This window comes from Sardina pilchardus, chromosome 16 (assembly GCF_963854185.1).
Source record: "Sardina pilchardus chromosome 16, fSarPil1.1, whole genome shotgun sequence".
NCBI classification, from domain to species: domain Eukaryota; kingdom Metazoa; phylum Chordata; class Actinopteri; order Clupeiformes; family Clupeidae; genus Sardina; species Sardina pilchardus.
In genome coordinates this window covers 9,020,459-9,035,469 of record NC_085009.1, presented here as the reverse complement: position 1 = coordinate 9,035,469, position 15,011 = coordinate 9,020,459, and the positions used below count along the sequence as shown (strand labels likewise).

The window sequence follows — 15,011 nt, the reverse complement described above, 5'->3', positions numbered from 1 at the left end:
TATCCAGTGTCATAGAATGGAACAGTTATGAGGGTAAATGGAAGCGATTTTGAAGAGTCTAACACAAGTCTAACACAATATATTACAATTCTTAACAGAAAAGAACAAAGGATGTTTCATGAGTCAACAACACACAATGTGACCATTGTCATAGTCTTAGAAAGTACCTGCATGACTTTTAATTCTCTTGAGGTCATCTGATTCTGTGAAAAAAATAAGAATAAATTCATGTCAAGTCAAAGACAAATCTTCTGGATTGAGATAGTTGGATTAGCGAGAAGACAAAGTGCAGAATAAATAAAACAATGCGGTAACACTGTATCAGCGACACACTGAAATAAAGTGTTGCCCGAGATGCTTTTTCAAGTGCAGTGGACCAGGGACATATGTTTGATTTAGAAAGTGGTGAGGACAGAACGTTGGGGGTGATTGTTAATTCACCTTTGTTCAATATCCCTTTGGGCCCTAGGCTATTCCATGGTATTCTACACTAACTTTAATACTCTTACAGTATTTTGGTCATTGTAAGGGCCATGCATGCATAATGTGGTGAGAGTAGAATATGTGAGCTATTCAACTGAGAAGAACAGGTGAGAGAATGGATGCAGAGCTGCATGTAGAATGCAGCTCTGTAAGTACCAAGAACGCGGCTTACAGGAGTGCTACTCCACTAATATACACTGCTCAAAAAATTAAGGGGACGCTGGTTCATAGGAGTATAGCATAAAGTCAGTCACACTTGCGGGATGTTGATCTGGCCAGTTATGTAACAGAGGTGGTTGTGAATCAAGTTCACCTGCTTTGATGTTAACGAAATGTACTACAGGTGTACTAGAGGGCCAACTATGAGATGACCCCCAAAGTAGGAATGGCTTTACAGGTGGTGGCAACTGGACATTTTTCCATCTTTATCTTTCATGACTGATTTTTCACGAGCTTTGCATTTTGCGGCAGGGCATGGCTAATATCTAAAGAAGAAGTCACAAGTGTGGTGTACAGTAAAGGAAAAGCAAAAATAACTTGCACCCTTTCTCATGAGGAGTAAAAATAATCTTTCATTTGACAAATTTCAGCAGCATTGCAGCATTTTAGTTCATACTGTAGACTCAATAACTAGAGTGAAATATTATGTTCTCAATAGCAACTAGTCAAAGACTATGTTCTATCAAATGACACAATAAATGACCTAATACAAACATAAGATTGAACTTAACAACAAAAATGCATGTTCAGCTTCTGCCATTTGGTCCAAGGTTGGCCCCTCAGTAACTGGATGAACTGTGGCCCCACATTCACTCCCACCACCACCTCCCTGACCAGTCTAAATTTAGAGCTCCACACCTGATAGAGCTTTCAGTGAGGCCCTATGACCAATGAGGCATACTGTTTATGCTTAAACTAGATATACCGCAAAGCGGTACAAAATATGACCACCGCTCAGTGCTGCACATTTTCTCCGTACAAATAAACATTGATTTTCAACTTATCTCCATCTCCTACTCCATCCTCTACTCTTGCACCGTTTGTGTATGTTAATGTGTGTGTGCATGTGTGCGTTTGCTTTTTGTGTAAATGTGTGCCTGTTCACTTGTGTGTGTGTGTGTGGGGGGGGGGGTAATGGTGTGTGAGTTTATGTTTGTGTGTGCATGCATCTGTGTGTGTGCATGTGTTGTGTGTTGATGCATGCGTGCCTGCACGTGATTGTGTCTATGTGTGCGTGCCTGCTTGTGTGCGTGCCGTGTGTGTTTGCATGCATATGGGTCTGTGCATGCGTGCCTTTGTGTGCATGTGTGTGCATGCATGTGTATGTGTGCATGTCTACTGTGTGTGCATGTCTGAGCATTTGTATTTATGTGTGTGTGACTGTGTGTTTGTGCATGTGTGTGTGTGTGTGTGTGTGTGTGTGTGTGTGTGTTTGTGCTTGCATGTGTGAGCATGTATCTTTATGTGTGTGTTTGCATATGTGTGTGTATGCGTGTAGTGTACAGTCACTAGATGTACAAATATATTAATTTATTGTATTGTCCCCTATGAACCACGAAACTTGGGATACTTTCAGAGAGTGTCATAATGATCCTCCACTTCAAATTCAGCCAAAGACTGCAATTACAACACCTCATTTCTGCTTTTTCGTTTTTAACTAGGTGGCACCATACATCAAATGAGTGAATATGGGATGGGTCAACATGGACCCTGGAGGCCAACGCACAAAAACATTTGGTCATATAGGCCCTACGGTTCTCGAGATATTCACAGAAAATCCAGCCATATAGGCCAATGGTGTACACTAAATGTACACTAATTCTATGGACCCCATTGGAAGTGAATTCCATAAAACCTGGCATGCGTTTTTATGAAATGCAAACCACATAATGAAAACATGCATACCAATATTTATCACCACATCACAGGGTGTAATGAGGCAGAAATTACTTTTTAACATAGACAGGAACATTGCAAAGGTTTATGTTAATTGAAAGTTCGTCATCTATGATTTCTAGACGTTTTATGGAAATGGTGTGTCTTGAAAAGAACAAAGATCTGCCTTAACCCTCTCTGAAAAGAATGAGTCTGTCATTAAGAAAGTTATTCAGGCTTGTTGCAGTGGAGTGTACAGTGATGTCAGTCCAAACTTCAGTTAGCTGCAGAGCACAGGCTCTGAGTACAATAACATGTCCAGGATACCATGTGGGTCATGGGACTGATTCTCATCACAAAGATAGCACATGCATATCACATGAAACTGCAGGACCTGCACTATCCAATGGTGCTGATTGATAAGTGGAGAGTTAGTTACTCTACAGTCTCTGCATATTCTGTAGTTCCCCATTTTTTTAAATGTGTTATGTCTCTATTTAGAGAGGTTGCTAGCTTGTGTTCTAGATTCACACCTCCATGTTAGGAGGGGTGGTCTGTGGGGTTGAGGCTCTGAGAAAAAAGGATATGAAAGGATAGGACCTGGTCGGCTTTAAAAGAGTCATACAGCATGCATCAACCAGGATGAGACCACATCTGAAAATAGTGTGCTCAAGTGTGTGTGTGTGTGTGTGTGTGTGTGTGTGTGTGTGTGTGAGTGAGAGAGAGGGTGTGCATGCCTGTGTGTGTGTGTGTGTGTGTGTGCGTGTACTGTAGGGTGAGGAAGGATCAAGAAGGGCCTTGACAAAAGGTCAAGAAAAGAAGAGTTTGGGGTCTTCACAAGTAAGAGGCGATGAAGTTGTGGCTCAGATAGTAGGTCTTTATAATTGTTCTGCAACTTTATAGCAACTTAATGTTTTTGTTAGTCTATACCTCTTCTCTCTTTCTCTCTCATTGTCCTTGTCAGTTACACACACACACACACAGTTTTGCCAATAAAATGGTCTAATGATTAATTACCAAAGTCTCAATATCATACTGTACAGATAGTTACATTGTTAGTGTTCTGTACAGTGCTCCCTGCCATATAGGGAAACGTCCGTATGTCCGTAACAGTAATCCGTACAGTTAACCTTTTGCAATCGATTGCAATTAATTATTTCCAGGTCAATAAAAACTAGAAGTACCTCCAACAACCTTGTCTTGTGTTCTTTGATCTCTGACCGGAAGTGACCAGGCAGCGACCAACGACGAACACACAAACTGAGTAAGCATATCGACATGCACAGCATATTTATCAATACCGAAGAGATAAGTACGAATCCACAGAATCCACTGTCACCTATCTTCCGCAATAGGTCAACTATGGGCTCTATTTTTTTTGACATGCAAATCGCAGCGCACATTAAATCATCATGCCACATAATGAAAAAATGCAGTTATGCTATATTTATCACCTTATCACAGGGTGTAATGAGGCAGAAATCACTTTTTAACATAGACAGGATCATGGCAAAGGTCTATTTTAATTGAGAGTTTGTCATCTATGATTTTTACAAGTTTCATGGAAATGGTGTGTCTTGAAAATAATTAATCTGCTGAAAAATTCCTCTTCAGTGTGCTGACCCACCAATGCATACAGCATGATGTTTTGTGGAATTACGTTAGTAAAAAGATACTTACACAGTACATCAAAAAAATCCCTCAATGTGTTGCCAAATGAACTTCAAGCGTGTGCGAGTGGACTTCAAGCGTGTGTCTCTGTGAACATCCACCGGTCTTGGAAGTTATTCACTTGGAGTCGAGACTGAGTCCAAGAGAAGCTTTCCCCTCGGACGCTACACTGACAAGAAAGCTAGCTGCATGTGCTTTTACGTAGATATATATATCTATGGTGCTTTTAGCTCGATTACTAGCATGCTCGACTCCGATCCGAAGTTACTGTTTTTGTTTCAAGAAGAAAAACTGACCAATTTCATTGTATACAGTACCTATATGTTGAATAGAATTTGGAAATAACATTACACAAAGTGCAAAGGTTTCATTGTAAATAATACATTTATTGTCCATGTTTATACGGTCTATGATTTGAGTAAATAAGCAAGCAAAATCTGTTGTAGTATATTACTGTAAAAAGGCTACTGATTATGGTGTAAAAGAAAACACAGAAACACTTCCTATTATTGTCTTGAGTGGTTGACAAGATCTTGAGCACTGATGTTACTATACATTACCTGAGCACTTGAATACATTGTACAATCATGTAAATAAGCAAATACAAATGGGTTTGAAAGCGGTGAGATTAATTTGCATGAGATCAGACTATTTGGTGTTTAACATTATGAAGAAATAGCTAGTTTATTTCTTAAAGATCCCCTCCAGTGAAAATCAATTTAGCAATCTTCTTTATTATATCTACAAGACAAATAATAAGCAAAGCAAAATAAGCAGTCAATGTCATGACCGAGAATTTCTACTTTGGATTGATGGCCAATCGATTAAAGTATCAGTATGCGACAAATATACAGTATAAACCAATTCAAAGACATGAGGGGATTTTCCATGAATGAAAAGAACCTTCTGAGATATGTTAGGAGGAGCAGAGAATAGATGTAGGTGTGCATTATCAAGTGCATTAAGGAATGTCAATGTCAATATATGGCTCACATTGAATCTTTTATCTATTAATTTATCGATTTATTTCACATTTCATTTATTTACACAAAAAACATTCCATATGTAACTAGAAAAGCACTCAGAGAGCGCAGACCTCCGCCTGTATTGTTCTTCCTGGGTTGTCATACATTTGAACCTAAACTATTCAGATTGCCACCACGCCAATCCCGACGGTGATATGATACAGACAAATCTCATCGAAATCCATCCATTACTTTTTGAGTTATCTTGCTAACAAACAGACAAACAAACAAACAAACAAACAAACAAACAAACCCCGATGAAAACATAACCTCCTTGGCCGGAGTAATAAACATGCTGAATTCTGACTTTAATAAAACATACAGTACACCATCATTATACATTACTTGATAGGGCAGATATGAACTGAGGAGATGATAAGAGGAGCGGAGTTCTTTCCTCCATGACTAAGATTAGGACAGAGGACTGGGTAAAGTTTCTCAGTGAAGGTAACATTAGAATAAGAGTAGAGATGATACCAACTGTCTGCATCATAAAAGGAGACCAGACCTGCCTCATAATCCACAAACACCCCCACCCTCTGGGGCTTCTCTTTCAGGGAGAGGAGAACACGGGTACTGTCCAATGCCTTATACTCAGTCCCATTACGCAGCCATATTGTCCAGTATCCATTCTCAGGGCTCCAAGTTATTTTTCCCTTCCTGATCATGGACTCTCTGCCCACCCCTAAGGTCCACTCAATCTTCCCCTTGACCTGAACCTCATAGTAGAATTTGCCCGTGGAAAAGCCCTGTTTTCCCAAGACATTTACAACAAGACTGAACCTTCTGGGGTTGTCAGGGACTTTCTGCTTTGTGTCACCACATCTCACTTGTTTCCCATCAGCAGACAGGATGAGGGAGGCATGTGCTGTGTCAGGATCCAGAGTCACATCCACTAAAACAGAAAAAGACATGGCAGCTGAAAATGTATTTGATCTGAAACAAAATGATACAATTTTCTTTTGTGAAGAATGTTTTATAGAAACTAACCCATGTAACCTGTGTGTGCATGTTATAAGTTATTACAGGAAGACGGTGGGCGTGTAACTGAAGCGTTCTTATCACAAAGCGTAAAAAATATATAGAAGACTGGTTTACTTTTTTACTCCATCCCCACGCTGGCCCCCCCGAAACTCCAAAAAATGCAGTTTTTCCTAAATAACTACCTGAATTGTGGCACCGAGGATGATGAAATGGTTATGGTATGTTGGTCTCAGCTTCAACTTAGCTCATAACCATTTGTGTCATTTGTGATTTGTACCCCCATGATAAAAAATCAAAATGCAATATTATATTGCTGTAATCGCCCCTATCTTCAGATGAAATGTTATGAACTGCACCAAATTTCATCTGTGTGTTTTCATATGACGGAAGAAAAAAAAACTTTGACAATCACGATATGACCGCTATGCTAGCTACGCTAGCGGTGGCCATAATTAATTTATGTGTACATTTAGTGACTGTAGACCCATTGGCCTGCAGATGGTGCTATAGAGCGAAGGGTTGCTGGTTAAGAATGACAGTGTCACATTTACACACACACACACACACACACAGGTATGCACACTCATACACACACGCACACACAGATACACGCACATCCATGGATTACACACACACACACACACACACGCACGCACACACTCTTGTACATGAAAGCAAACTCACACATGCACACAATCATTTATATACACATGAGCTGCAAGAGTAGGAGATGTCTGCATATAAATTGCAGAAACAGAAGATACAGGAAAGTTGACAAGCATCGTTCATTTTTGTGGTGAAAATTTGCTGTACAGAGCAGTGGTCATATTGTGTACCGCTATGCGGTATATCTAGTTATCTTAACATTGTAGAACAGTGGTCCCCAAACTACGGCCCGCCACCTTATTTTGGGTGCCCCCCAAAACATGTCTGTGGTATATACTGTAGCATCCGGCCTGCACAGGACTATGACATCGCCAGACTATAATCTCCGTAATTTCCCCATTCATTCTCTATGACGAGTCTTAACAGTACACATGTAAGACTGTTTTATCCACAGATGGTTGTTTTGGTGCTGATTCGAGTTAGCCATTGAAAACAGAATGAAATGTAGGCCTACCTGCAAATGATGTCAGATAGGCCTATGCTGACTGCATCAGTGTTCAACGTATTCTAAAAGTTTATCAATGAATTGCTAAAAGGCCTAACTTTTATTCAAGTCATATTTTTGGGACTTTCAGGGATAATTATGACCGCCGCTAGCATAGCTAGCGAAGCGGTCATATAGTTGTTTTTTAGTTTTTTTTTATTATTATTTTTTCCCCGTCATCGATCCTGAATTTTTCGTCAACGATTCCCGGGACACCGTAACACCGGAGCACATGAAACTTGGTGGGCATGTAGCCCAGGTAGACTTCTGTGGGAAAATGTTGTTTCGTCCCCAGGGGTCACTCCACCCCCGCGCTGCCCCCACCCGAAGCCCAAAAATGACAGTTTTTCCTACATAACTACCTGAACCGTGGCGCCGAGGATGACAAAAGGTTTATGGTATGTTGGTCTCAAGAGCTTGCATCAACTTAGCTTATAACCAGTCATTTGTGATTTGCACCCCCCTGGTAAAAATTGAAAATGCAATGTAATATTGCTTTAATTGCCCCTATCTTCAGATGAGATGTTATGAACTGCACCAAATTTCATGTGTATGATGAACCTGACACCCCCTGGGAATATGCCACGTTTTGTGGAATTTCATTCATGGGGGGCTATACAATAAATTGATTTATGTGTACATTCAGGACTGTATACCCATCGGCCTGTAGATGGTGGTGTTAACCCTCTGGAGTCTAAATCCCCCGCTGGGGATTTGAAAAACTGTTCCAAACACACATCTCTGCTAGTTTTTGTCCTAGAAACATATAAGTGACACCATTAGACACCTTTAATGAACTAGTTTCCAAATATATATGTTTTAAAAGAGAATGGTTGCTCTGGGTGCTGGATGCTACGGGCATACACACACACACACACACACACACACACACACACACACAAACACAGACAAGCACAGGCACATACACACACACACACACACACACACACACACACACACACACATAAATACACACACACAGACACATACCTACACACACACGCACCAGCACACACATGTACATAACAAATTACACAAACACATGCACAAACACGCCCACACACACACACACACACACACAGATGCACAGTACACACACACACACCTACACACACCTTACACACACACAGATGTATATGTGTGTATGTGCATGCTCTGTTTGTATTCTGTATGTGTTCTCATTCTTTCTCTCTCTCTGTGTCTGTGTGTGTTCTGTGTTATCTGTGTGTATTCTGTGTGTGTTCTCTCTTTCTCTCTGTGGGTGTATCTGTGTGTGTGCCTGTGTGTGTGTGTGTGTGTGTATGTGTGTTTGCCTGCGTATGTGTGTGTGTGCACTCGTGGGCATGTGTGTGTGTGTGAGTGTGTGATCTGGTATTGGAGTGACAGTGACGGCAAAGAACACAGTGAACATATACACATAGAGACACATAAAACACACACACAAGCAGACACACACACACACACACACACACACACACACACACACTCATAGACAGAGAAGCACTCATACACAAAAGCAAGCGCACATGCACACACTCATTTACATACATAAAAGTTGCAATAGGGGATGGAGTAGGCGATGGAAACAAAAGCGTGATTGATATTTGCAGAGAGAATGTGCAGGACTGAGCGGCGGTCATATTGTGTATCTCTTTGCGGTACATCTAGTTATTTCTATTCTTATTGACTCGTTTCAATGTTCACACAAAGACAGCAGAACTCACACTGTTCTCTGGTGAGTGAAAGTTAGAATGGTGGTCGTTTCATATATGTTTCTTCCAGCACTTCATAAAGCTCTCATAGCTTGACTACTTTAAATTTTAAATTATTAGTGGGCTTGCTGCAAGGCAAGCCCATCTTTTGTTCTTCTTAAGTTTACTTCATATTATTATTAAGTAAAATATTATTTTTGAGAACGCCTCTTCTCCTAGAGTGTTTGAGCTATCGACGCGGTTCAAACACTAAAAAATCAGGCCGATCCGGTGTAGGTAGCTTGTTACTGTAATGTCTGATGGCTGCCTGTTGTCGTTTTTCAGGTATTCCTGTTTTCAGACCCTTGTAGTTCCACCATGCTCCACCAGAGGCGTTTTCTCATTGATATGAAAAGGGGACTGTTCAGGCATTTATATCACTGCCCCCTGGTGAGCAAGCCCACTCTTGCAGCTCCTCTACGGAGATGCACATTTCTAGTTATTCCATTTCACCCACTTTTTGAGAATGCCTCTTCTCTAGAGCGTTTGAGCTATCGACGCGGTTCCAACACTAAAAAATCAGGCCCCATCCGGTGTATTATGCCAGTTATTTTCGGGTGGCTGCCGGTTGCCGTTTTTCCGGTATTCCCGTTATTCTCCGGTTTTCGGTCCCATTGAAATGAATGGGGGGCTATTCAGGCGTTGACAACACTGCCCCCTGGTGAGGAAGCCCACTCTTGCAGCTCGTCCGCGGAGATGCACATTTCTAGTTTGTTGAATATCGCTTGTTCACAATTTGAGCTGTGTACGCAAAGACACAGAGTTCAGAGTTCAGACACTTTGAATAAAATATACGTGGGAATGCTAAAGTCTTTTTATTAGTATTTCATGAGCTATTTCAATGTTGAAGTACATTTTACTGTATATTGATATGGCATAATCAGTTACTACTGACAGACTTTGAGTCTCTGGCCCTCTCTTTGAGCCAGACATAATGAGCTGGCCCTCTGAAGAAAACGTTTGGGGACCACTGTTGTAGAACACAACTGAAGACTCCTATGAATTAACACATGTGGGGTTATGTATTAAACAACAAAAGAGTATGCCTTAACCAGCATTTGCTATGAGGACAGCATTGTACACTCTTGGGATTCTCTCAAAAACCTCAGTTAGACACTGGAATTTGTTTTCCATCAGTCCTGAAGGAGTTCTCATACATGTTGAGTACTGGCTGACTGCTTTTCATTCACTCATGTTAATCGAGAAGCATTCCGTATGGCATTTCTTTCACTCATGTCGAGAAGCATATGACTGCTTTGCACTATTGGCATCATCATATCCAGTGTCATGGAATGGAATGGAAGGAACAGTCATGAAGGTAAATGGAAGTGATTTTGAAGAGTCTAACACAATATATTACAATTCTTAACAGAAAAGAACAAAGGATGTTTCATGAGTCAACAACACAAAATGTGACAATTGGTACAGTACCTGCATGACTTTTAATTCTCTTCAGGTCATCTGATTCTGTGAATAAATACAAATAAATGTATGAAGTCAAAGACAAATCTTCTGGATTGAGATAGTTGGATTACGTTGGGGGTCATTGATAATTGATTTGAATTGATTTCAATATTCCTTTGGGCCCTAGGCTATTCCGTGGTAATTTATACACCAACTTTAAAACTCTTACTCTCATTTCTGTGGACGATTAGATGTCACTGTGTTGTATTCAATGTTTGGGTTTTTTGGCATTTTTTAACAACAACATAGAAGACAAAAACAGGCATGAAAACGGGTCAGGGGTGAAAAAGGTGAGAAGACTCTTCGCCCCCCCCCCCCCCCCCTGTCTGAATATTTGTTGGACCAAACCAGGTAATCAATAAACTTGCTTGAGACACTCACTATTTCAAACTAATATTATTATATAAAATAGGGTAGATAGGCTTTAATTTTTTAATTGTTTTTAAACGTTTTAACATGCAGCCTAGGCTACTACAGATTGTGGTTTATATTGTGCTAGTGTGTTTAACCAACCAATAAAGGTATGTGAACTGTCTTCATATTACATGTTAAACTGTAGGCTACCTGTAGGCACAGACTAGGCTTCTGATCAGGGTCCTGCAACTTGACAATCAAATGTAAATTTACGTTACGCATGGCTTACGAACTCGTAATGATCCGGGTGTAACTGAAACTTGTCGCAAGTCACACACATAACTCAAACGGTTACGTGCGTTACGTGTGGTCTGAAGCAGTCGCAACTTTTTTTGGCTACGTTACGAATCATTTGCGAACCATTTGAGTTTTGAGTCTTTTGCGTAGACTTTGCGTAACGTCTATGCGCAGTGTGCTTCGAGTAACAGGGCCCACGTTTCTTAAAGACAGCATTATCATGTCAATCAACTACGTCTCTGGACAATATGAGCATTTAATTCAACTGTCACGCTAGCCTTTGATATACTGATAAAGTCTGCCTATTTGCTTTACCTATTGCCGATCTAGATGGTTCAAACTGCACGTATTCTTCATCAAAATAACTCGTTATGTCTACTGCACATGTTTGTCTAATTTCGCTAACTTTCAGAACATTAGAGGAAAACCTGCTACGTTGCTACACTAGTCTCAGCGTCTTTTTCTAATAGAAGTTGAAAGTTTCAACTAGCCCACCTGTGAAATCCCTCGGCATCTCTCCTCGCCAGGATCACTATTCCACCTGACATCTCAGACGCATCTATCTGCGCTCACAACAGGGAGGCTATACTTGGCTTGCGCGTTCTGTTCGCGTTGTGTCTTTGTCAACAATTAGCTTCCACTAATGTTTATTAAACGCATAGGGCAGGGGCTACATTCACGCATCCCTTGCTGATCAGACACGTTTTAAACGCGGCTCTGGAAACACCTCAAGATGCGTTAGCGTCTGCGCATGACTCAGTTATAAATTCAATTCACCTTGACCCCCCCATTCTCATCGGATCTGCACGAATCGTGTAAGTCACCTATTTTTTTATTCAAAACGGCGAATTTCGCCGAAAGGTGAGGAGTTTTCATGCCTGCAAAAAGTAAACAACTATACGGTAATAAAGAAAACAAACAAACAACAACAAACAAAAAAAACATAATTCCATTTCAACAGGCCAGCCAAAAACATAAAAAAGTCAATGAACCTCAATGAGAGAAAAAATGCACATGAACAGTTGGGCCTATAACGGCTCTGGTTATCACAAGTCTAGAGCGCCTATCTTGCGGCTGTAGACGATAATGTTTACTCCTCTTTCATTTCGGAATTATTCAAAAACATGTTTAATTTCATATATAAGTCGCACCTGACTATAAGTCACAGGGCCAGCCAAACTATGAAAAAAAGTGTGACTTATATTCCGGAAAATACGGTAGGCCTACTCTACTGCTGAAAATGAACATTCTTGGGTCTCCGTCTTCTGCTCCTCTCTTCTTTCACTCTCTTTGTCTCTCTCTTTCCTTCACATTTTCTCATTAGTTCATCCCAGGTTTGGTTGTGTTCTATAACTCATGTATTCAATTTTCTTCTGTTTAGATTATATCTAATCAGTTCTTTACTTATTGGTTGCTTAAAACTTTTGGATTCATCTCACATGTAGTGTGATAATAATAATTCCTTTATCTACTGTTCATACAGTATATCTCCTATGAGTCATAAACAATAAATTGCAAGGTAATATTGTATGTTATTAACTTATTTAATGGAGTCAAATTACTCTGCAGCATTTTCTGTAATATTCAGGGATCTAATGCATCTATCCATGAACCTTCCCATTGGATGTTTTCCGTCAATGGTAACATTAATTGAGAGTCCTTAAACATCCAATAGAGTGGAATCAGTTGCACATACATGTAATATGTCTGAGCTATCTCCTCCTGGGGTCCTATCACAGACACATTTTGGTCAGGTCACATTTATATAGACAGACTATGACAACTACTTATGATGACAGCTAGTTCAAGGAACCAGTAGGCCCATAGCGCGTTTTGACCAACATGACATCAGATATTGAAAAATAACAGGATGTGAGAGTGTACCAACTCACTAACCCTTCCACTAAGCAGAACCAGTACATTAGATTTGAGAAACACTGGCTAGCTAGTTTCTATGCTCTGATGATGTGAAATATAATGGGCTGAACTGAGAAAGTTGACACTCTGTTTACAAAAGGCTGTAGTTTCTGGTTAATCTGCACAAAAATAATTTCTGTGAGTAAAAACAATACAAATATTCTCTCTGTTAAAACAAAGCAGATTGATATCGGTACACTCACTTTTGTGATGTGGATGGAGTCAGATGCCGGCTTGCCTGGCTTTAAGTTTATAGTTTCTGCTAGCCTGGGTGTTCCCATACTGCCTTGCGCGGTGATTTCAATCCCGCTGCTAAGCCAGTCTGGAAACTAACGCCCAAATGTTCGCCTGATGTTGGCGAACCATTCACAGAACATCCGAGAAGTTTCCGTTGCCTTCTTGCGTCTACATTCGACGCCAAAGGATTTACACTGATGTCAATGGCAGCCCTTAGCGTTGCATACGAACGAGTTGGGTGAGCTATGCGCATTTGATAGACATCTGTGGCGCCCAATGAACGGATCTGGGCCTTTTTTCAAATACGAGAAAATGAACGTCTGGTTGCCAGACCACGTCTCGTTTGAGAAGTGGTAGGCGTTAGCCAGGCTAAGTTTCTGCCCAAAATTGCATGAAAATTGCACTCACCAAGTTTCCAAAGCCGTAGTTTATCTCGCTCGCCAGCCATGGCACTGATGTTGGTTTCTAACCTAAGCCTTGCCTCTTCAGTTTTGATGTACAGCCATATCAGGGCAGCCAAAAGGAGAACACACAGCAGCCCAAGAAACACCACAGCCAGTTTGTAGGGACCTGAGGAGAACATCACATATGAGAATACTTTGCGTAGAACAATAAAATATGAAGAGACTTGCAGAATAATGTAGTGCATAATTACCATGATTATGACCCCCAGAACGATCCTGGATCTCGCTGTGCTTCATTCTTTGCTGAGACCTTTTCGGAACTGCATTCATATTTTCTATATTGTTGCATGGTCTTATATTAATACTGGAAGACTCTGTATCTCCATAAATGTCTCCAGACATGTTGATTTCTCTCTGCTATCTGGTCAGTGTGGAGTGTGAACCTGCTGGTCTGTACCAGGAAAGAGTGGGTGTTTAACTGTGCTGCAGGATATGTCTAATATCTAAAGAGGAAGTCAAGTGTGTGTACAGCAAAGGCAAAAATAACAGTGCACCCTTTCTCTTGAGGAGTAAAAATAATCTTCAAATGTCAGCAGCATTGCAGCATTTTATCCAACAGACTCAATAGCTAGTGAAAGATGATGTTCTCAATAGCAACTAGTGAAAGACTATGTTCTATCAAATGACACACCTCACATAATACTGAAATGATCAAAAATGCATGTTCAGCTTCAGCCATTGGTCCAAGGTTGGCCCCTCAGTAACTGGATGAACTGTGGCCCCACATTCACTCCCACCACCACCTCCCTGACTCACTCACCTGCTAAAAATAGAGCGACACACCTGATAGAGCTTTCAATGAGGTCCTATGCCCAATTACGTAAATGAAGCATACTGCCTATGCTTAAAGATGTACCGCAAAGTGACAAAAATATGACCACTGCTCAGTGCTGTACATTCTCTCCGCAATAATAAATCTGGCTTGTCAATTTATCTCCATCTCCTACTCCATCCTCTACTCTTGCACAGTTTGTATATGTAAATGAGTGTGAGCATGTGTGGATTTGCTTTTGTGTACATGTGTGCTTTTCTGTGTGTCCGTTCGCTTGTCAGTGTGTGTGTGACTTTATGTTTGTGTATGTGCGTGTGTGTGTGTGTGTGTGTGTGTGTGTGTGTGTGTGTGTGGGTGTTAAGCTGGTCTTGAGGTGGGCCAGGGCCAGCCTCTTGAAGCACTTCCTGATGATGGGGCTGAGTGCACCTGGACAGAAGTCATTAAGGCATGTTGCAGTGGAGTGTTGTTGCAGTGGAGTGTTGTTGCAGTGCAGTGTTGTTGCAGTGGAGTGTTGTTGCAGTGGAGTGTTGTTGCAGTGCAGTGTTGTTGCAGTGGATGGTGTTGTTG

At 40.9% G+C, this 15,011-nt stretch overlaps 1 protein-coding gene across 1 annotated transcript; it reads right to left on the bottom strand.

Moving 5' to 3' along the window:
- Positions 1–5,354: 5,354 nt before the first annotated feature.
- Positions 5,355–14,042, bottom strand: LOC134059504 (erythroid membrane-associated protein-like). The gene is made up of 4 exons (XM_062515939.1): positions 13,864–14,042; positions 13,617–13,778; positions 10,371–10,406; positions 5,355–5,949 (listed from the first exon to the last, which is right to left on the bottom strand). Exons 1-4 carry the CDS (start codon positions 14,012–14,014, stop codon positions 5,396–5,398), a joined length of 903 nt encoding a protein of 300 aa, XP_062371923.1. The 5' UTR covers positions 14,015–14,042; the 3' UTR covers positions 5,355–5,395.
- Positions 14,043–15,011: the final 969 nt, after the last annotated feature.

Coding starts and splice junctions, on each gene's coding strand:
- LOC134059504 (XM_062515939.1), bottom strand. CDS start 14,014: ATGTCTGGAGACATTTATGGAGATACAGAGTCTTCCAGTATTAATATA. Junction 13,779..13,863: donor TTCTGGGGGTCATAATCATG/GTAATTATGCAC, acceptor TGTTCTCCTCAG/GTCCCTACAAACTGGCTGTG. Junction 5,950..10,370: donor GAGAATTAAAAGTCATGCAG/GTACTGTACCAA, acceptor TTTCTGTTTTAG/TGGATGTGACTCTGGATCCT.